Source organism: Dermacentor silvarum, chromosome 8 (assembly GCF_013339745.2).
Source record: "Dermacentor silvarum isolate Dsil-2018 chromosome 8, BIME_Dsil_1.4, whole genome shotgun sequence".
Lineage (NCBI taxonomy): Eukaryota > Metazoa > Arthropoda > Arachnida > Ixodida > Ixodidae > Dermacentor > Dermacentor silvarum.
In genome coordinates this window covers 60,317,230-60,340,953 of record NC_051161.1, presented here as the reverse complement: position 1 = coordinate 60,340,953, position 23,724 = coordinate 60,317,230, and the positions used below count along the sequence as shown (strand labels likewise).

General features: G+C 45.4%; 1 protein-coding gene across 1 annotated transcript in view; it reads right to left on the bottom strand.

Annotated features, from left to right (window-relative positions):
- Positions 1–1,407: 1,407 nt before the first annotated feature.
- LOC119461299 (alpha-taxilin) overlaps positions 1,408–23,724 on the bottom strand; it is a 29,535-nt gene continuing 7,218 nt past the window's right edge. The window contains exons 5-12 of the mRNA XM_037722546.2: positions 23,131–23,261; positions 20,565–20,684; positions 18,009–18,203; positions 13,511–13,630; positions 8,088–8,255; positions 5,702–5,797; positions 4,225–4,369; positions 1,408–1,723 (exon numbers count right to left, since the gene is read on the bottom strand). Of these exons, the coding sequence (XP_037578474.1) occupies positions 1,677–1,723; positions 4,225–4,369; positions 5,702–5,797; positions 8,088–8,255; positions 13,511–13,630; positions 18,009–18,203; positions 20,565–20,684; positions 23,131–23,261 (1,022 nt within the window). The 3' untranslated portion in view covers positions 1,408–1,676. The remainder of the gene's footprint in view (positions 1,724–4,224; positions 4,370–5,701; positions 5,798–8,087; positions 8,256–13,510; positions 13,631–18,008; positions 18,204–20,564; positions 20,685–23,130; positions 23,262–23,724) is intronic.

The following is a 23,724-nucleotide window of genomic DNA, read 5'->3' as shown; positions in this document are numbered from 1 at the left end:
AGATATTTTCTTTGGCAATTTCTTGCTTGAAAGTTCGGTATGTTCCCAGTGCTGATTTCGTCTGCATCCCTGTTTTCCACAGACCCCTCTCTGTTTCCTTAACCTTTTTCTTAACCGCTGTTTCCTGGTTTGCACCCCTCCTGCAGTCCAAATATTTGATTGACAGTTGTCTGTCACAGTTTTCTGTCACCAATGCCAGTGCTAAGGTGCCATCTGCTAACTAGAAATCAAATCAGTTTTACGGCTTGGTGCTGCATCTGTAGTCCTAGCAGCGTGAAAACAAACAGCCGATCTCAATAATTGCGACAAAACATACCTAATGATATAACCTCAGCTTGAGGTGAGACTTAGAGATGACGAATCTTGCCCCTTGTTTCTTGCTGACAGGACGGAGAGCCAGTAAAAAGCGCGAATTCGGATCGAAGCGGGTGGTCGGCACTGTATGGGTGCTGCCATGTCTCTAAAAGTGATCACGGTTAGGGTGGCTATTATGGTTACCGGCGGTAACTACCACAGTAATTCGCAGTATACAACGTGCATACGCAAAGGTCCTAACATGTCACGTATAGCTGCACCGTTTTTTGTAGCGAGCAGAAATAAAACTCTCTAGTGTAGCCAAAAATCAGCCAGTTACTCTCGGAACTATATACATATTGCAGTGTAAGGATGTTGCCTACGTACGCCTCGTACCTTCGGCAGTGTGACAACAGCTTGTGAGATGGAGTATAGATAACCTAGCAGAAGCAAAGAAACCTTTCTCAAAGCAGAAATGTTAGAAAATTTATATCAATACGCAAGCCCTCACATTTAGTTCATAGGTGTGCAACTATTTATCTGAGAATAAAACTGGAAACAGAAGGCGAAACCTGTATGTCTAAACATTTGACACTTTAACAAGTCACTGTGATCATTGTCATCATCACAATCACTGGGGCCCCAAGGCAAATTTAGCCCTGGGCCCCAAAATTTCTTAAATCTGGCACTGTAGTTGCTTTGAGCAAGTTTACACAGACAAGTTCCTGAAGTAGACGAAATTATCAGCAACAGCTGAGTGGCTGAGAAAGTCACTCTGATCCAAAACAATTTGTTGCTAATCAGTCTTAGCTGTTCCAAGTTCACTGCTGCTTGTGTGCAGGTTAAGGTGAATCCTCATTAATAGAGTGTGTTTGTATTCCTCAAAAAGATGTGTGGATGGAGTGAGTTTAAAAAAAAAAAAGTGTGCTATGCCCCTTTACCACTACCTGCAGTGTCACTTCCATTGGGATTTTGTGAATTTTAATGTTCACAGCTTTGGAAATATAAAGCTAGCATAGCATTAAAAATGGTAACAGTTCCTAAATAAAAGTTCTATGTGGCACCTAGAGACACATTCAATATGACATTCCACAATCAGACAACAGTGCAGCATTTCTTCTGAACGCCTGTATCACAGGCACACATTTAATTTCTTTTCCAGAAATCCTTGTGCGCTGCTGTTTACTAACCATTCAGTGCGCGATACTTAAATAATGTAAGTGGCCGAAAATACGTTGCCACAATTTTTTATACTCAATCCCTGACTGCAGCGCTTCATGTCTGTATCTTGTCTGATAGCTAAAACAAAGATAGAAAAAAAAAGAAGACTGGAGATAAGGCCTGTGTGAGCTTTGTACTTCTATGATTCCCAACTAAACGTGTTATCCTTCCGTTGACTCATTCACAACTGTTGTAGAGCCAGGGGTTTCTGGAAAGAGAGGAAGAGGCAATAGATACAGAATTTATAAAGTTTAATAATGCAATGCACACAAACCCATGCATTGATAGCTAAGCATGTGTGTTTCTAGAGCTACTTTTATGCACATGTTCAGCTACCACAATACTTTGCACTTGGCATCTTTGGCCAATACAATGTGTTCCAATAACAATAAAAAAACGCAGGTAACCAGTCGCAGTGCCTGTTGGAAGCAGTATTCCTGAATTCTGACTTTTGGGGATCGTAATCACTTATGCAAATTTTGTGTGACTCGGTACCAGATGACGCGCCAGTGTAAACAACTGACAGAATTCTTTGTGCTGTGCCTAACACACCGTCTTGGCATAATGCTAAGAACGCTGTCGCTGTAGACGCCGACGCGTCAGGTGACGTGACACATGGAATTTTCTGGAAGTGACAATACGATTAAAAGTGAAGGAACGCTGTCACTGTAGATGCTGACGCGTCAGGTGCCAAGTCACACAGTCTCCCTAAAGTGATCAAATGTGATTCTTTGACAACACCACTCCTGCTTTGACCATTGTATCCCTTTCAGAGACTAGTTTGCAGACTTGAAACAAGATGGCATTTCTGATGCACTCAGATATTTCTTGCCTCAAGATCTGCCACGGTGCTTCAGTAGCCGCTCATCCGGTTGCGGCAGCTGCTTTCTGACGGGTGGAATACAAAAACGCTCCAGTACTTAGATTTAGGTGCACATTACAAGAACACTAGGAGGCCAAAATCAATCTGGAGGCACCCATTACATTATAGCTCCTGTGTTTTTTTGTTTTTGTTTTTTCTTCGAACCAAATCACGCGGCGGCGCCTCCGACCGGCATTGCTCCGGCACCGCCATAGAGTAAAAGCTTAGGGGAGGCCCCTCGATGTCACGCGCGAACAGACAAAAAGAAAAAAAAATGCGGCGGACATTTCACCCTCTCTCAAATGGCAAGGTCACCGATTCTGCGTTGCGCCAGAACATGCGTGTACGTGCCGACGTCTCAGCCACGCTACCGTAGCCACGCGTAGAAAATGGCAGTGAACCCTTCTTTCTCCTTTATGCTTCCTCTACTTTCTAGTCACATGTTGACCTTGCACGCTGCGGCTACGGCGCAGAGGGAAGCAGCGGCGCTGTCCCAGGCCGGCCAACGAAACTACCCACGCCGGCAAACGCCCGCTTCCCGATAACGGCAGAAAACGAAACTTCAGGGAGCTGGCGCCGGGTCGGCTGTAGCGACGGCGCCTGCACGGTGGCGGGCGCGCAGGGAGGGCGAGGGGAGCCACCGAAGCGGCGGAGTTGCCAAGGCGAAATCCGCGTTACTGCCGCCCTCCTCCCTCACATTCCACGGTTTCCACATGCACCCTTCGCCGTGCCATGGCGGCGCCGCCCGCTCGCTCGCTCGCTGAAGTTTCGTTTACTGCCGTTATCGTGAAGCGAACGTTGGCCGGCCGTTTCGTGGCCCTCGCTCGCTATGCGTGCCGTGATATTTCACGACTCGACTCGCACTCAAGATTCTGGTTTCAGCCTCACTGGCTGTGTTCGTTCGCACCACGTGCCCTTCTCCTCCACTTCGTCTCTTTCTTCCTCGAGCACTCCTTGGGGCGCCCGTTTGAGGGGAGCGTTCGCCGTCTCCGCTGACTTCAGTACTCCCAGGCAGCCGCACTGTAACCGGTATTTCGTTTCCCGCAACTGCACTATAACTGATACGTGTATACATGGAGTGCTATGGGAAAATTAACCGGAGTCTGAAAAGACCGCACTATATCCGGTCCTGCACTATAAGTGGTTATGTTATAAGTGGTCTATACTGTACATAGCCCGTGCTCCCTTCTTGGGATGTAAGCTGCTGCATGTGGAAAAAGAAGGTGTTCCGAGATGGCGTAGCATAATGTGTGCTGTCTTCCCGCACGTTTAGTATTGGAGGTTGCGAAATCTCAAGTTTCAGAGATGTGTTGAAGGCAGAGTTAGACGAAGCATTTCCTCCCTGCTGCTGGCACTTTTCCTGATGGTGTCATTTCACTGCAGGTGAGCCGCGGTGGTGGGGTGAACGTGGAAGCGTGGCTGGCTTCACTTCATACCACCAATGTGAACGTATCATCGATACGGCATGAGACCGTATCTGTTGTCACCAACTCAAATTCAACAAAATGAAATTTTTTCTCATTAAAATTTCCTTTTTCCGATTGCCCAATATTTCGTAAAACTTTACGGCCTCTTCCATGTAAGAAAACCTATCGGCAAATGTACTTATTTGCTAAAAGGTTGAATTTTAATGTAACGAAATTTCGATATAATGAAACAAATTGCCAATTTTACCGACTTCCTTATATCGAAGTTTAACTGTACTTAAAGTACATTCTAATGTCCCACCACAGTGTTGCATAGTCCTCTACAGGTCACTGTGTGCAGAAGTGATGGTGCTTTGATTTTGCAAACCGGACACTGTGCACAATCACTGAACATTCAGGCCCACTGGGCCACAAACGTACCAGTGGCACTGTCGACGCCAACTCCCCCAAGCTCCTTGACCTTCAGGCTCAGCTCATTCCTTTCTAGCTGAAGTGCACGACACAGCTTCTCCAATGTGATGACCCGCTGTTGAACAGCCACCAGTTCCTTGTCTCTACCGTGCTTCTGTTCATGGAAAATGAAAAGTGCACAGATAATGAAAGAGAGCTCTGTGTTTTCAATGCTGCAAAGTCTATGTAATTCTGCACTTAATGCCTTGCCACGGAGTACATACATGTTTGTACATGTCTCTCATAAGGCATCACGGGAGGGGACACAAAAGGTATATATACACTAGAAAAAGATCACCGACTTCAATTCGTAAATTCAAGTATGTGCTGTAATGTAATTAGACAGTTGAACAATACAGTGCATTTCTGCTGATTAGTCAATTAAGCATTTAGTTTTCTGAGACGAATAATGTTTGCCGCTTAGACAAATCCAGCTGAAGGACTACAATTACACTATCTGCCACAGGTGATTTTTTTTTTAATTCTATACGATCCTCAAAAGAGAAAAATCGAAGGACACCTAACCACTTCTGATGAGTTGTGAATGTGAAAGCATTACTGTCCAATTGAATGCCACTGAGCAGTCCTTAGAATTTTTCGCTGCGAGTAATGTACCATAGAGGTACTTGCCGCCTGAGCCGGCAAACAGCAGCAGTCTGCAGTGCCAATGCCGCATGCCACCGAGGTCCTGCATGACGAGAGACCCAGGAAGCAGCAACGGCCCCCAAGGCTGGCAGGCATGCACAGCAGCTCAGCCCAGTGAGGGCGAGAGTGAGAGATACGGACCACGTACCGGCTTTCGAGAGCGAGAGTGACATGGCATCACGACCATGCCATCTCCCTTCGTGCAACACCTGGCGTGCGAATACAGCAGGCAGGTGTTCCCTTTCCCCCGCTCTGCTCCATCAAGGCACGCTTGTGACGTAGCGTCGCAGTCAATGGGAACTCAATCAAGGCGCACGCCTTGATTGAGTTCCCATTGTGACGTGGCGTCACAGCCAACTGCAATTTGCGTGCCGTTTCGCTGCTCCAGACGACTGACGCCGTTTTTTTTTTCTCAAGGAGCCATTTGACGCTTTGCATTAAAAAAAATGCCCCATATTTATTGCTTCTTTATATGCATGCCATTTTCTCTGAATAAACTTTAGTTGTGAGTTACCACTTACTCTGTGTCTGCTTTCTTTTGTTGCTTGTTAAACCTACTAACACAAACCAACTAGTGGAGCAATAGATTCTTTTAGGTTGGTTGTGGCGTAGGACATGGACGTGCAAACCATGTTGCTTTCTTAATTCCTAGATGTCTTCAAGTTAGCTATATTGGTGCAAGGCAGGCATTACGATGGCACACTCACATGCCATCGCATGGTGACATGTTTCACAGATCAAAACATCAACCTTGCTGGTCTATTCTAATGCAGAGATGAATGATTGTGCACTGTAGGCTCACTTCTGCTGTGATGTCTGCAAGGGCTTTATTGCTGGCTTCCCAGCGAGACTTCCACTGCGCTGTTTCCTTCTCCAGCTTCTTGATCTTCTTCGACATCTGCAAAGTAGGAAAGGAAAAACATCTGAGCTCTTTACATAGCTATCCCACAGCACTGAAATCACCAGAAGATTGTGCTGTACAGTCATGCATCTAAGAGTGGCACTCGCCAACCATAAGCCTTAGAGATGTAGATGTGGCTGTTTTAAGCAAACGAAATACCCAGAAGCCTTCAAACGTGAAGTTGTAATGTCAGCCCCCAAGCAGAACTAAGAACAGTGTGCAAGAATGTGGCTGTCTTCTTTTTCGTTACATGTTAACGGGAAACATCTTCTTCTTTCTGGGGTTTTACGTGCCAAAACCAGTTTTGATAATGAGGCACACCGTAGTGGAGGGCTCCGGATTAATTTTGACCACCTGGGGTTCTTTAACGTGCACTACAATGCAAGCACACGGGAGTTTTTGCATTTCGCCTGCATCAAAATGTGACCGTCGTGGCCGGGAGTTAATCCCGCGACCTCGCGCTCAGAAGTGCAACGCGTTAGCTAACTGAGCCACCGCGGTGGGTGACGAGAAACATCTAAAAACTTGAGCAACGTTACAGTGTCTGTAATAATTACTGATAGAGTTATAGTGACTCAAAGGTGCACTGTTTGTAGTAGAGGAGGGCTCTGGATTACAGTCAACGACCCATTATTTGGACATGCTTGATTATTCAGACAGCGTCGTAGCACCACCACTCGCCCCATAGATGTATAAAGATTACCGAAATTTCAGACACTTTATCGCGCATCGTGTGATAATTAGGACTCCGACTGCATAACCATGTGCCAATATGGCCAACGAGACAAGTAGAAATGGCGATATTCTGTTCTGAGACGTCACCAGCATGATTGTCGGCTATGTTGTTGGTGCTCCGCGAAAGCGAAACTAGTGAAGCCTATGTAATCTAGTAGTCGCTGATGAGAATTCGGTGCATACATTGACTGTGCTTTCATTTATATCTAGCGATAGCATGACAATGGTTGAGATAAAGGCCGCGATTTTGCAGCAATGCCTTCCGCTCGATTCTATGCCACTCGTACAATCTATCATCCACAGTTCATGGCTGGCCAATCCCGTTGATAACGCATCCGGAGCGTCGCTCTGACCACTGACGTGCAAAAAGCATTGAAAGGAATGGCATAAAAGACATAGCTAGCAAATCACGGTCAGCGCACTATAAATCCGCGCTGATTCGGCACTTAATTGTAACTTTAATCACTGATGTTCGAGGAAGCAGCACTGATCAGGCATAACGAACGGCCTATGCAGCCTGGCCGTGAAGAAAATTCGCCACTGGCCAACGTGGTAACGGCCGCAAGCCGTCGCAGAACACTTGCCACAAAATATCCGATATCCTGCGTACGGGTTGAATTGACAGCTGTTGAAGCGGCATTAAGTTTGTCACCGCATACCCAACAAGATCTGCGTGCCCTCCGGCAGCTAATCAGCCCGATCACCACATTCCCCGAAATACGCTCTGCTATTGCTTCCATCACATTATCGTTTCATTCTATCCTGTCGACCTGGACGAACCCTGTACTAACAGAGGCAGCCTGGCTGACGTGGCACCGTTCTACGAGTTTCGGCATTCGGTCACTGTGTGTGCGATCCCCACATTGGGCTGACATCGGGAAGCGCATGCAGTAGGACAGAACTGCTTGCAAAGACAATGTCCGCGACCAGGCGGCCTGTTCACGGCGCACTTGGTGCTCATTTTACGCCGAAATCAAAGTGAGCTGCTCTTTTACGTGGCATCGAGCACGAGAGGCAACACGGTGCACACGAGATGTGGGCATAGCACGGGTTTCTACATTGATCGTACAGAATATTAAAGAAATTGAATAGTAGATATTCGATTCGTGAATAAAATGATTCGTTTGTTTACCATTCGATTTGGTGATATTCGAGTATTCGCACAACCCTAGAAAAAAATGGCACGGATAATGACAAATACACTCTTAGTATGGTCCACACATTCCTATCTTTGTTTTCTATCTCTTACCCAGTCTCGTTTTGATGCGCACGTTTCCGTGATAGCGCTGCCGTGTCAGGGTCAAAATAAAGAAACCCTACTGCAGTAGAACCCCGCTGCCTCAAAGCTCGCCATCTTCGGGTGCTAATGCGCCCATTCAACTGGAGAGAGTGGAGAATGTACCAGTTGTTGGGTCCCGAGTGCTTATTGCTTGTTGTACTTGCACAGACTTGTCACTAAAACTTCCAACATAAGTAACCGCCTTTCTTTATTACAATGCAACCACCATGACAAGGAACAAGCTTAGTCACCAAGTGGAAGCGAATGCATTACCTTTTCCATGTCTTGTTTGAAAGTGCGGAACAGTTGGTTGCTCTGCACCAGGGCCCCTTGGAACTCCTCGTACTTGCTGGCATGAGACGACAGCTCCTCCCGCAGGTGCGACTCTCGCGCCGCCAGCTCCTCTTGCTGCCGCTGCGACTCACATACCTGCTTCAGCACCTGCACACAGCAAGAGATGAAGGGTCTTACAGTGCAGAATCTCAAACTGATATGTCTTTCTTCTTGCTTTTTATCTGGTTCAGTGAAAATGGAAGACAGGACTTTAAACAAATGATCTGACAGCAATGAGTTTCCAAGCCCTACCGAAGCCTTTTGGTGGAGGCCAGTTCGCTTTCCAAAACATATCGCTCCCAGCTCGTTTATGTTTCGGCATGCAAATTAAGAAAGTCAAAGAATATTTGTATTCAATTTTTGTTAGAAAATTTTTATATTTGCACACACCTCTATATAAGCTTACATCACCCACTGCCCCAGGCCGTTTCGGTTTACACCATCTCTGATACCACCCCAATGTGCAAGACAGCTGCCAGCACTCGCAAAGTGGGGGACAGAGGTAAAGAAAGCTTGATTTTCAGAGCTTTGCTGTAGATCCAGGTCTACGCATAGGTGGTTCCTAACAAGGCATGGATTATTATCATTTTTTTAACCTAGTTTTCTGTGTAAGTTTCTTTAACCCCACTAAGACCAACTTATCATTTTGCTGCACATAGGGTTATGCCTCAAAACGTTAAGTGGGCGCAGGAAACTAAATGCAAACGCTATCTTAACGTTTTTGATGCCCGGAAACGAGTTTTCAGTTGTGGATAGTTCAGCGAACCAATTATTAATTAATTGATTAAATACTACAGTGCAGTCCACTTATAACAATATTAATAAGAACAAAACGTCCAATCATTATACCCGGTCATCAATATATCTGGACTGCCGTGAATAAAGCTGCTGAACATACCTTTGTAGCTCCGAATCCAAATTTGTCATTTGCACTAAAGAATGAACACTGTAGAAAGTAGGCTGCGAAAAATATGTTTATTTATACCTCTAAGCAGAGTGTGAAACGTTAAGTGAGCTGAAATAGTCAGAAATCTGCACTTGTTTTCGCAGCAGTTTCAGGTTTACAATCGCGGCGTGCACTGTGTCCAGCTGCTGCGCAAACACTGGCAGCAATCCTTTCATGTGCATGAAATCAACGAGCGAAATCAATTACTGAGCTCCCAGAGCTCGACAATGTCAGTGGCTTCCACGGTGGTGGTCTCACTATCATGGGAGCTTTTGCCCTGGCGCACAAAGCCTGCCTTTTTCCATTGATTGGCATGGTCACTGGTCCCAGCATTCATGATCGTGACACTCCCAGTTTTCAGAATCGTCAACTGTGCAAGCTCATACTTCGTTGAGTCTTGCGAAATTTGCAGTGTAATGAAGAGAAAGATGCACTGGGGCTCCCGCGCTCGCATTAGGGGCGCAGGCAGAGAGGGAGAAGACGACGAGGAGAGAATAGAACAGCTGGCCCAGGATCGGGTGCTGTCTCTGTTCTCTCCTTTAGAGTGGCGCAGTCTACCACAAACCTGCCTTAAGGCGTTCCAGCCTTAAGAGTTTCCTCGCACGGTTCTTCGGCGTGCCGAGTACACGCTTCCTTAGGTTTGGAGCCCGCCATCCTACCACCGTCGCAAGTACCCCCTGCACCATCTGGGGATGGCATCCAAGGCTCCTCGGCGGCTCTAGGACAGGGATGTACTGATACCCTCGTCCACGCCATCACCAACGTGACAACAGTTACAGGTTATGACGACCGCCTTCGCATCCATCAGCGGTTGCGTCCTGCCTGGGAACGCCGTCCACGCTTCCCTGCAGCCAGCTTTCGTGGAAATACCAGCGTTCCGTGGCTTTCAAGACGCCGTCATCCTTTGGATTGGAACTATCAATGCCTTGGGTGATCGTCATGCTTGGCCAGAACAGAGATGGCTGATTGCAGCAAAACACCTTTGCGATGCCACCAAGGCATGAGAAAACTACGAAGGCATCAAGCAGCGGTCCTGGCCTAAATGGAGTGCAGCTCTGATAGCTGCTTTTGGCCCGCTCACGTATGCCTGCGGTGAGCCCGGCCAGCACTGCTCTGAGGCCTGATTGGTCCTGATTGGCACAAAACCTAAAAACACTTCTTCGATGTCGTTGGCATCCTTGCTTAGGTACAGTAAGCTGTTCGATTCCAGCAATGTCCGTCGTTTTGTCAGCAAGTACAGAGAAGCAGCCTGCAGCATCTACTTTTGCAACTAGGCTTTCTTTGATAATTTCACCACAAATTTCTATAATTTGGTTTTGTACATCTGGGCTTAAATACGAGGCAGTATTGGGGCAACCTTCCAAATGGTTCACCAGATATGTATTTCCACAATCAGCTCGCATGCAAAGAAGCGCTCTGAAAATACCAGTACTTTCAGCAGGGGCTTTGCTTAAATCCATAGGACCACTGTCCCTATGGCCACAGAGAGCCAGACCTTGTCGCCAGCAAAAGAGAACTGTCTCAATAATAGGCCATTAACTTTCTTTTGTTTTCTCTTATTTTACTTTACCTGCCCTGGTTGAGCTGATCGATCACATTGGGCACGCTTCCTGAAAATGTTTGGAGAAAATTATCAGTTTCCTGCTGACAGTCACGGTGATACTATTTAGTACTCTCGTGTGTGTGGAAGATTTCGAGTGCGTGCTTCCATTTCTGGAATGGCTTAGACACGAGGGCTCCAGTCTGCACATATTGGCCCAAGTTTATAAAAACATTAAACCCACGAAGTTCTGGAATCGAAAATCTAAAGCACACCTTTGGAAATGTCAGTGCACCTTTCACGTCAAAAGTTTATGAGAACTTTATACCGATAAAGTTTCGGAATTGAAATCCACGCGCTCCGTAGATTCCGTGGCCACCGCAAATGTCGCGATGCGCCCGCTCGCCATCAAAAAGCCCTTGAGACTTTGTGCTCGGATGGAGCTCCTTGGGTTATGAGACTCCTGGTGCATGGGCGTTGCCACGAAATCCAGTCCGAGTTGGCAATGTTCACGCCGAAATGTCTTTTTGGGCGTGAAGAAGACATCGTAGGCAAACTCCCGAATGATTCCAGGTGCCGGTGGTAGTTTTGGTCGACGGTGCATGACAGCACGAAAAAATTTCAGGGGGGGGGCTGATGCTATGCCCCTGATGGTATGATAGATATTGTTACAAGATATCGTGACAATATGATAAACAAGTAGACGCTCGATATGCTTAGCTGCGAGTCTGAGGAGTCCACGCCCAAAGTGCACACTACCCAATGTGCATGGTCGCAGGTCCGAGGAGACTGCACGCAATATGCTTGAGCGCAAATTCCGAAGCGCCAATGCTCGAATGCTTAGCATTCTAGAGTGTGCAAGGATTCTACGCATGAAGCTTGGTCCCGAAGTCTGTGTTGCCAATGCTTGGAATGCTTAACAGCTGATCTGGCACGTCCAGAAACAGAGCGATCGGCCACGCTTGCGCAATATCCGCGTTGCACCTGTTTTGATACTTGTTGAGAGCTCGTGAGGTACAAAGAGCAGACGACGACCCTATGGCGTGAGTGCTGGACCAATGGTGAAGCGCGGGAGAGTCATGTGGTGGTTGCGGCCAATCAATGACTTCGAAACGACCTTTAATTAGCGTATTTACTTTATTCTAACGCTCCCTCAATTGTAACGCGCACCCGTTTTCCGTGACCGAAAAAAAAAAAAATCCTTTACAGTACCACGCACCTCATGCTTTCATACAGAAATACAACTTTCTCTCAATTGGAAAAAAAACAAAGATTTACTCCCATGCACTAAAGTTGCGATGAATAAAAAAAAGGCGCAGTTTCGCCCGAAAGGCGAAGCATCGATTGCGATAGCAAATTAGTAGAAAGCTATGCGAAATAAGGATAGCAGTTTTATCGGCCGTATAAACTTGCAAACATTCGCTTACTAAATTAACAAACACGGTGTCACTCGCGCACAAGCAAGCATGAACACGTCTCGCTTGTTGACCACGGAAACTAGCTGTCAAAACACGAGTGACGAAGCGCGGTGAGCGAATTGACCTTCGTGATAGCACGCCTCTCGCTTCAACACGAAATTGAAGCGGTGAAAGCACAGCATGCGGCCGACTCTCCCCGTCACAGATCCCTTTCAAGATAGCCGATCGTATCACCGAGTGGATCGTCGCACAATACGTTCCGCTTTGGTCCACTGAAACCCTTCCGCGTTGCTTTGCTGGCGAAAATCCTCTCTTTCTGTTTGTGCCAGTCCCGCACGCTAGTTTCGGATTAGCCGAACGCCTGTGATGCGGCCCATCTCCTCGCACATGATCCCTTTTCTTTTAAATGTGGCGTCATGATGAACTCGGCAGTTCATTCTGATAAAGCAAACGCAGAAAACGGGAAGATAGAAGGTAGACTAATGCCTAAGCACAAGTACTGCAGCACATGGTGAAAGTTACGGCAGCTAGGCTTGAAGCGTGCACGAGGCAGCCATCTTGAAATGCCGATGGCTATATGGCAGCGCGGATTTAGGGTCGTACTCGATTCTAATGCGCACATAATTTTTGGACCTGTTTTATAGGGAAAAAAGTGCACATTAGATTCAAGTAAATACGGCATTTGGGCGCTTGTTTGTGTGTGAAAGAGATAACTGAAGTGGCATATTTGAAGACAGATAAATGCACTTTCTGACAAAACCAAGATGGCGGCACTCGGTTGCATCGTTCTAAAGATAATGTGGCTTGAAAAACGCTGTTTTTCCTCCATTTCCCCGAAAATTTTCACCACCTTGACTGATACAACAAATTTTTTAGACCACTTCTACATGGTCGTCACTGAAGATATTTCGGAATCAGATAGAAAAAGGGTTATAGAAACTGAAAATGTGATTTTCCAAAAATCAATTTGTTTGGCCATTTCTCGCTATGCAAAAGCTGCGTCCTCCCTTAAACTGACTCATCCTTATAACCAATATATTGTTACACGTGGTATCTTTATAAGTGGACAGCACTGTAGTAATTATTTATTCCACTTCACTTTAGTACCTTCAAGGCTCTTGATAAGGGCATATAGCTGAACCTCGTTATAGCCAAGTCTGATTTGACAGAGATACCTTTGTTATATCCGATATTCATTATAAGCAAATAATCGCTACACACTGATATCTGCGAGAAACATTTTATATTTACTTTGTTATATCCATGTTCATTATATGGAAGTTTGACTATTACACAAGGGGCATCACATAAGTGACATTTGATTGCTTAATTTGGTTCGAACCTACTCTCTGTGGGCAAACAAAGGTAAACAAGTTGCTCTAATTTCCCTTGATGTGTGTGAATGGTGTTTGGGCTTTGTGGGGGTTAGTATCTGACAGGCTGTGTGGCCATTTCTCACCAGTTGCTTCTCAGAAATGAATGCCTGCCTCTCTGCCTGCAACTGTGCTTGGGCCTTGGCCAGGTGTGTTGTGGCCACCTGTGCCTGCAGCTCCTTCTGCTGAACAACGGCATCTACGTTCTGCAAGAAAAGGGCAATTGAGTGTTAGAGATACAAGGAAAAGAAACTCAGCTAACACTTATATACTGAGTGTCCCAGCTGACGCATAGCAAGTTAAAGAAAAAATAGCGAAGCCTCGGCGCAGATGAAATCAACTGTATTTTGTTAAAACCAACTAAAGAAGTCTCCAGTATTTTTGTGTTTTTATTGGTAATTAGTAGCAAATAATTAACAGACATTTGAATTACTAATTCTATGGCCACAATGTCAATACGAGGTTTGTAAAACACATACGAAGACATCACTTTGAGTGTTCACAGCATGTTCCTATGGGCATAGCTCTTTTTCTAGCAATTAAAAAAAAAATTTGCTGTGGCATGCAAGTGGTTGGCTCTGGTGAATCGCTTATAATTCTTGTGGGCTTTCTTTAAAATGCGAAAAAAGGGCTACATAAAAGATAGCAGATCACACACAGAGAGACATCTTAAAATGTGGTCTGCAAACTTGGCATTGACAACTTGGTTATAGAATTAGCTATTAAAAGATGTGTCAGTCGCTGCTAACTACTCAATAAAAAAAAAAGAAACACACACTTGAACTTTCTTCGGGAGGCTGCTAAGAATGTACAGCTTTTTTTTTTCATCTGCATAGACGACCTCAATATTTTTTTCCAACTTTCTCTGTGTTAGCTGGGACACCCAGTAGAATATATTTTTTTTTCAGAACTGTATTGCCATTTTTTTTAATCAATCAATTTACAGAGAAAAGTGTTGCTTATCAAAAGAGAAGGTGACGGACAAACTGCTATTTATTGACCTTCACATCTACGCCAAAGCGCCTGCGGCATTACTGCTATGTCAGAGATTTCATGCTGCTTTCACATATATGGGCCATTTTTATGCAGAAAAAGTGAGTATTCGAACTAGCCAAGCCTTTGGTTTCTCTACAATGCCAGATGACGTTTGTTTATCAGTAAACACTTAAGTGGCCCCAAGCAGATGCTTCTGAAATCAGTGACATCGTGAGGAGCTTATGTGAGAAAGAATTCCAAGGTGGTATCGCAACTGGTCTGTAGCTTTTACGCCCTGCCAAACCTCTGCTCGTGGCAAGGCTGTTTTACTGGCACTCTAAGAAACTTGAAATGAGCAATGCCTTGGCACATATTTGTTTTCACATTCTGCCTACAATGAAATTTGGCCATTAAAACTTTGTGCTCAGGAGCTGAATGCCATAGCCACCAAGCCAAAGCAATTGCTGATAAGTCAACATGTACAGCTATAGCCAAATGAAATGCGAACAAGAAATTACAAAGTAGAACACCTTTTTGCAAGTAACTCAGGAGCATGATCACACATTGCTACAGTGGAACCTCATTGATACGATTCTGCGTAATACATTTTTCGGGATATGTTTTTTTTTCCACTGTACTTATTCAGGTATCGAAGATGGTAGAGGCCTCTAAGCGTACAAGCTGAAACCATGCCGACACTGTACATGTTGGCGAAAGCAGAAATAGCAGAATGTGTTCTAGTTCACCCTCACATGTCCATATTCATCATCATGGCTGTACCTCAGCTTATCCTTTTGCTCATGCTTATGCCAGTGACAATGATGGCCCACTGGCAACGGAGTTATTGAGATCCCATTCCCACCAACAAAGAAAGTAAGCACTACATTGCGCTGTAGCAGTCACTTCATAATGTCAAACTCAATCGGAAGAACTGCACTGAATTCTAATACAGCAGTACAGTATCAATGCATCTTTCATGTGAACCAATGCAACACATCTTGGTGGAAATGCCACGCCGGACATAAAACTTCTAGCATTCAAGACATTTATTAGACCATCGTTAGAATACTCAGCTGTAGTATGGGATCCCTTTACTGCATTCAACATAAAAAAATTAGAAAGGGTTCAAAGAAAATCTATCCGATTTGTCTTTATAGTTATAGCTGGCAGACGTCACCCTCACTCCTCTTGCAAAGGGCGGAACTTGAACTACAAAGAAGAAGAAATATGAAAAGGTTGAAATATCTGAAAGTGCAGTGCGCTTTTGTCACTCTAAGAAAGTCAGATTTTATAGATCGCACTGATACATTCAAAAATTCTTTTTTTCGAAGAACAACCCGTGAATGGAATTGTTTACCAGATGATGTTGTAGGATGTGAAACAGTTGATTTATTTATTTATAAATGCACTGAGGAACCGATCCTGATTTTTGTTCCTGTTGTAATGGTTGTATAATGATGCATTTCACTGTAGAAAATGCAATGTTTTTCTCTGTGTGCAGTTACTTTTCAATTTTTTTTTCGCTATGTCTTTGTGATGTTATATGTTGCAACTTTTTGTCCTCGAAAATTATGTATGCCCACTCCTGCTTAAGGCCTGGTACCCAGGCTAGCAGTATGGAATAAATAAATAAACATAAATAAAATCTACCGAGAATGCTCAACTGGGATGTTTTTTTTTTCTGTATGTCCACCCCATGAACCAGACAAGCTCTACGTTGATACCAGTTTGATGGCCAATGGAACAGCTAATTGGTTCACCAACAATGTAAGCCACAACAGCGCAACTAAATTGGGACAACTAGGCAATATCGTGCCCTTCCTGATCATATCAACTCGCACATCGCTTGATCCAAAACGGCAGCGACACTAGTGTGGCAGCTATCGAATATACCGAGGGTGATAACGACACGAGTCGTTCCGAAACTGACGCCCGACGATATCGTTGAAGCCAACAAGGACGGGAATGAGGCAAAGGTTGATGAAGGCAACAGTGATGGAGAGCCTGAAGACGAACGAAAAGTTTTTAAACAACAATGATGGCAATGGCAGGATTCAACACTCTGCAGCTGTACCTTGCATTATTCCCAGGTTTCAAGATGGAGCAAGCGTGAACCTTGATGACATAACGCCGACCGCACTTGCACATTCCGTTGGAGGAAATGCGTAGAAGGAAATTAGCGACTTCTTTCACTATCTCTTAAATTGATGGTAAATAAAGGTTTTATTTTGCTGGACATGCTCAGCCTGCTCTATCGGGAGTGGTGTGGTGCTTAATCTTTACAACAAAGTGCCCTGTGTAACAAAGTATTTTGGAGGTCCCGAGCGCTTCGTTATGAAAGCCTTTGACTGTATACCCAAACTCGCCTATAATGAACTTAAACAAAATTTTATGATGCGTTATTACAGACAGCTTTGTTATCTCCAGTAGAAAAAAAATCAAGGAAGAAATTCATTTATTGAAAAGAAAATTACGCATAGTAAGCAGCAATTTTTACCTTTTACTTGACTTGTAGCAATTTTGCCGTGTGCGTTGGCCGTTTTTTAGCATCACTAAGAATGTGGTTCTCGATGCTGTTGGAACTATAGGTCACACGGAAAACAACTACCTTGAACCTTCATGAAATATGTGCGCAGTGTCTTGGAACGGAACGAAAACAAAAACGAAACAAAATATTTTTGACTGGAATGAGAACGTAACCGAAACGTTATTTATTTTCTTTCAGAGTGAAGCCGACATGTTTTTGATCGGTGCTCGTTTCAAGGGGAAAGTCAACAATCCGAAACAACCGACGTCAGGTAATGTCAGAATTAGCGTGTATCTCAGGTAGGCATAGTGCGAACGATAGCCCATCGAGCGCTACACTAATCTAAGCCTACCGCTCAGTGCACTATCAGATCGACATCGTAGCAAAACCCAGGGCTTGCGCACTAAGAGCTTATCGTTTCGTTTTCTACGAGGTACAATGCTTTGTTACCGAAGCTTTATCCTTCGTAAGTGTTTAAGTTCATTTTATCAGAACAGCGGTCTCGAATTACGGCGAGACCACTCGATGACATGCTGCTTTTGAGATCATGCTCAGTGCCTTGAGTCGCTCAGTGCCTTGACTCAAGGCACTGAGCATGATCTCAGAATTCAATTTTTCAGAAAAATTAATACTATGATTTTATCGTTACTTTGCTTCGAAGATTTTTGCATGCGAACCAAAACCCTTATGAACCGCTACGGTTCATTTTTTTTTTTTCGTTCCGGAGCAGAACCGGAACGGGACTTTTTTCAGTAGAATGAAACTAAAACCAGAACGAAAAACATTTCGTTCAGACACCCTGCATGTGCGGCAACATGCAAGTGGATACCCCAAGTTTAATATATCTAATCTTAAGTTCATTATAAGGGAGTTATTTCACATGAGTATTGGTCAGTAAGTTTTGCATGCTCAATATAGACATTAGTTTGCTTTATCTGGGTTCATTATACCTAGGTTTAATTGTACTGCTTTAACAGTATACACTAGCTTTTTGATAACCAATTTAACCAACCAAAGTGAAATTTCATTGCATTTGGCCTTTAATCCAGGAACCAAGGACACTAAAACAAGAAAGCACTGGCCTTCTCCCAGAGGTCGTAGTGGTCGATAACGCCCTTCAGCCTCTGGGCCAGCTGGAAGTTCTCCTCACGTAGCTGCACGCTGCGTGCCTGGTTCTCTTCCAGCACGCCCGTGATGTCCATCAGGGTTGTCTGGAACTTGGAGGCCACTTCCCGGCGCTTCTCCTCCTCGTCCCGGATGCGCATCATGCATTCGTCCTGGGGACACATTTGCAAAGACCACACTAAGGCAGGGAGCGCTCTGTTGCAGTACAATGTAGACCGCTTATAACGTAAGTCGCCGGAGTCGCGAATATCCGCACTATAAGCGGTACCGCACTGTAACCAAAACAACTATTTTATTGCGATAATGGACACTCCAGGCGCATTTCTGCCGTCGCTATCACCGTGCTCTAGGTTCCGTATTCGCTTATTAAATAAATTACCAAGCACGGTGTCACGCACATACAAGCAAACACGAACACATCTCGCTCGTTGACCGCGGAAACGAACTGTCAAAACGCTCGAGTGACAAAGCGCGGCAAGCGAGTTGACCTTCGTGCTATCATGCCTCTCGCTTCAACGCAACCTATAAGCGGAGAAACTACGTCTCGCAGCGGACTTTCCCTGTCACAGATTGCTTTCAAGATAGGGCCAAGGCGATCGTATCACCGAAGTGGATCGTCGCAGATTACGTCCTGCTTCGGTCCACTGAAACCGTTCCGCATTGCTTTGGTGGCGAAAATCTTCTGTTTGCGCCAGTCCCAATCGCAAGTTTTGGATTCTCCGAACACACGTGATACGATTTCCGTCCGTCTCTGCACACATGATCACTTCCCTATTAAATGCGACATCATGATGAACTTGGTACTTCATGCTGATAGAGCAGATGCAGAGAACGTGAAGACAGACGGTAGACTATTGCCTAAGCACGTGTACTGCAGCACATGGAGGAAGCTACGGTAGCTAGGCTCGAAGTAGCTAGGCTCGACGTGCGTGTGAGGCGGCCATTTTGAAATGTCGACGGCTAGGTAACGCAGCTGGATTTAGGGTCGTACTCGATTCTAACACGCACGCAATTTTTGGACCTGTTTTATCAGAAAAAAAGTGTGCATTAGATTCGAGTAAATACGGTATTTGTGGCTTGAGGGGAGCGTTTGCCATCCAGGTTGACTGCCAAACTTCCAGGCAGCCGCATTGTAACTGGTATTTCGTGTCCCGCAACTGCACTGTAAGCAATATGCGTATACATAGAGTGCTATGGGAAAATTAACAGGAGTCTGAAAAGACCGTATTACATCCGGTCCTGCACTATAAGCGGTCACGTTATAAGCTTGTCTATACTGTATTAGGCCCAGTGTAGCCATTTATCCTTGCAAGGAGGAGAACAGGGGCTGTATTCTGAAATGATCCACTTTGGCGACACTATCATCTTGGCCAACGGCGGCGCACGTTGATTGGCTGTTTTAGCGAAATTTGATGAACTGATTGGTGGTTGAGCATGATGTCATTCAATTTTGCTCAACCAGCCAATCAGCGCGCACCTGACGACGATATCATCGCCAAAGCGATACTATCGCCTAAGTGGATCGTTTCAAAATACGGCCCCTGAACAACATGCATTTCGTTCAGTAGGTTTGACCAGTGCCTCCTCTATTTTTTCAATGCCAGCCAGATGCGGCCAATCCAATACCATTCACCACCCTCTCCGATCGCCCTTTCCTACTTTCCCCGGTCGGCTAGCGCTCGCGCCTGCTTTACGGTTGTGGGAGAGAGTACTCTCTGGGTGGCGCCTCACTACATTAATTAATTAATTATGGGGTTTTACCTGCCAAAACCACGATCTGATTATGAGGCACGCCGTAGTGGGGGACTACGGAAATTTGAACGACCTGGGGTTCTTTAACATGCACCTAAACCTAAGTTCACGGGTGTTTTTGCATTTCGCCTCTATCGAAATGCGGCCGCCGTGGCCGGGATTCGATCCCGTGACCTCGTGCTCAGCAGCCCAACACCATAGGCCTCACTACGTAAGTTGGAGGAAGTAATCCTGACAGACGAGTGAGACATCTACTGCACCTCCTCCGGAACGGCAGCGACGCGCGCTCAGACGCACGTGTGGCACAAGAAGTCGTACCCTCTGGGTAGCGTCACATCGCGGCAACTCATTGAACGAAGGCACACCAAAGGTTCCAATTGTGGAGCGAGCGATTGCACTGGCTATTAAAAAATAGAGGAGGCACTGGTTTGACACAGCCACTATAAGTGCTTGAACAACAGACACAGACAGGATTGACAGATGTGGAACGTTGCGCCTCTTTCAAGGGAAGTTTTCTTTCAAAGTGTGACACACTGTATGTGAGCCCAAAAATCAGTTGATTTTGTCAATGTTTACAAATTCATAATAAAGCAGGTGCCACTTGTGAATTAAAAAGCAACCCTCCCACACACACAGAAACATGCCAAGCGCTTTCACATTGTTCCTCATATCTTAAAATTCTGCTTAACCATGTTCATCTTGACGGGAGTCTACTGTATACGCAAGCAAAGATGGCAACGCTGACCAGACGGTCTGCCCACCTTGACTGCCCGGGCCTGCTTCTGGAGTTCGCGGCAAAGGCTCTCAAGCTTGCTCTTGGCCAGCAGGGCCCGGTTGCAGTCAGCCTGCAGCTGCTCCTTCTCCCTTGACAGCTGCCGCACCTGCACACACACACACCACATCTCTTAAACACCTTAATGGTTTTCTGGCGTTTATAAGCTGAATGCTTCTAGAAAGCTAATGCTCTGTTACCTTTCAAGGGTCAGATTTTTGGGGGCAATGCTTCCCCACAGTGTTACATTTGTTTATTGGAGATTTTAGTTCTTCGGAGTGAATTATTCGGAGAAAGAACAAGTGAGCAGTTTTTAAGCTTTTCTTTTCCCCGCGTAGTGCTCGCAAACACTCGCCTAGTGATGACGTCACTGCGCACAGCTGCGCCTCGCTTTTGCCTATCTCCTCCGCTGCCACGCTAGTGATGACATCACTGCGCACAGCTGCGCCTCGCTTCACCTTGCGAGAGCCAATCAATAGCAAATTGATAATCGATCAATAATCAATAAATTACAGAAAAGCATAACCCATAAGGCCAGCACCAGCTAGGTGCCAATCAGCTTCGCTATTTCTTTAGCCTTGCGCCACTACTGCAGGCTACGCTAATTTTTTTTAGGGGACAACAAGGCAAGAAACTTTTATCTAATGTGTGCAGTTTTATGCATGGTTTACTATTGAATACGTACACAAGCTAGCATAAATAATTTGTTTTAAAAATGCCATAACATTCACATAACTTATTTTTGGTTTAAATTGGTTTGACACAACTATGGCTCGCGTTCTGAAACTTTACATTTTATTTGACACGTTTATCAGGTGTTGCATCGAGACTATGATGGCAGCAAATATGGCGATGCTGCGGACTCCAAGCCATGTCCTACCGAACGAAAAAGGACCAGAAGAATGTAAAATGAAGCAAATTCAGTGGCGCATTCCCATCAGAAAGACCAAGCGAATGAGACGCTTGTAGTAGTCAATTGTCAGACCGCTAAACAAGATTCTACCAGTTCTCATGCATCTCACAAAAAGAGACACATGGCAGCATCACCGGTTTGCAGGTGCTCCTCTGTAAACAAAGTATAATCATACGCCTACAGGAAAGCCATGCGGGCAAGCACCTCGTGGTAACGCCTAGAGTGATAAGAAATGAGATAGAAATCAGTTTTCCCGGCAACCATAACTCAAAACAAAACGAGTGAGAGTGCAGATTATAAAGTATACAAACAGGGGCATGAGCATGCAGCAGTAAACTAGGTGAAGCGGGAATATTTCCAAACTACCGTGGTTGCAGACACCGTAGTGCAAAGCAAGAAACCAGATTTTCTTTTATTGCAATAGCAATTATATGGACACTCCAAGCGGATTTCTGCTGTCGGCGTCGCTGTGAGGTTCCGTATAGAGTCCAACGGCGATGGAATTGTCGCCACGCACTGTATGCTGTATGCACGAGTGAAAGCGTGCGAGGGACGCGTGCTTTCACGGAGAGCGAACGCACGGCGGAGAGCAAACGAGACTTCTTCCGACGCGCAAAAGGCCGTGGGGGACGGGAGGGGGGGAGGGGAGGCGAGGTTTAGCTGCGGCACCAAATGCGTATTTATATAAAAACGTTGAGAGGCGAGAAGATGGTAAAGACTTCCAACGCTGCTCCACGAGTGTCCCGTTCTGATTTTGTCGAAAACCTCCAAGCCGCCGCCAGAGACACCGGCAACAATGACCAATGCCGCGCGCGTTCGGTGTGAATGCAGGCAAAAAGCTGATGGCGTCGACAACAGTTCTGCACGTTGCTGGTGCTGCTGCATGTCCAAGTTTATACCGCTGATAAAACTACTATCCTTACTCTGTATAGCTCTCTACTAATTTGCTATCGCAATTGATGTTTCGCCTTTCGGGTGAAACTGCGACATATTTTTGGGGGGGGGGGGGACAAGGAACAGCAGCATAACAAGAATTTGTTCTAGAAGTCACAGTAGGTTGCAGCACCTCCTGAGCAATGCTAGATGGTGCTTTGTTCCAAAAAAGCAAGTTTTTTTTTTTTTTTTCAAGCTTTCTGCCACTGCCATTCGTGTATGATCATGACCACTTGGGATTTGTTTCCGCTGCCATACGTGTACAGGAGTGACCCTTAAAGGGTTGAAGGAATGATACGGTTGAAGACACATCAGTCACATTGAAGATATTTAGGTAGCTGTTGTTCTTTCTTCGTGTAATTCCACAGAGAACAGAGCTGTTAAGCAGCAGATATGTGTAGCGTTAGTATAGGTGGACATCAAGCGCATGTAAAAAAAACTGGCTTCAGTGACAAACGTGGACTAAAACTTGTTTGCGCCAGAGCATGGACCCTTTGCATTGGCCCCTTTGTATCACTAGTGAAAGCCCAACCTTTGCCCGTCAATCACTGACCATAAATACGGGCAAAAGAGCCAAAGAAAGCTATTTGCTTTAAAAACACCTGGTATATCTCGGTACTCCTACTCTAACCAATTTCTCTTCAGGATTCCTTCGCTATTGTTGCGGTCAGGAGCAGAGAGTTGACAGGAGGAAAGTAAACACAATCACCTGCCGTTCAGCCTTCTGCACAGCTGCCTGCAGCTGCCAGGTGCCTTCCTGGAAGCCCAGGTAGTGCTGGAACAGGGCGCCGAGCTTCTCCTCAGCTGTTTCGTGGGGCTCCAGGATTTTCAGCACACTCTCTGCAACCACAACAGGAGGTTATTCTTTGAAAATACCTATTTACCTTTCTTTGGTGGAAAAAATATAGGTCACTAGTGGAGAAAGTGGGAGGTACTGTTTCTAAATTTTTGTGCTCGAACCATAGTGCTTCTTCACACATTTGGGTCTTATCTATTGCAGTCTAGCAAGGACCACGTGCCAATACTTCTGTACAAGTGGTGACCAAATCCACATACCAGTGATGGCTCCGCTCCCTCAATGTAAAAAAAAGCCAATCTCGAAGGATATGCCTTTAAGTACTGCAGGCACCGGAAGCGATTGAAATATGTCGGTGCTGCCATGTTTTGTATGTTACGTATTGTAAGTCTGCAGTACAAAATGTCAGCTTTGGAATTCTGCCTTGCATGATGAGCTGTGGTTTATGAAACCACACTGAAAACCACTTCTACACACGTACTGCCCTTGATTGAACAGTAAAAACGA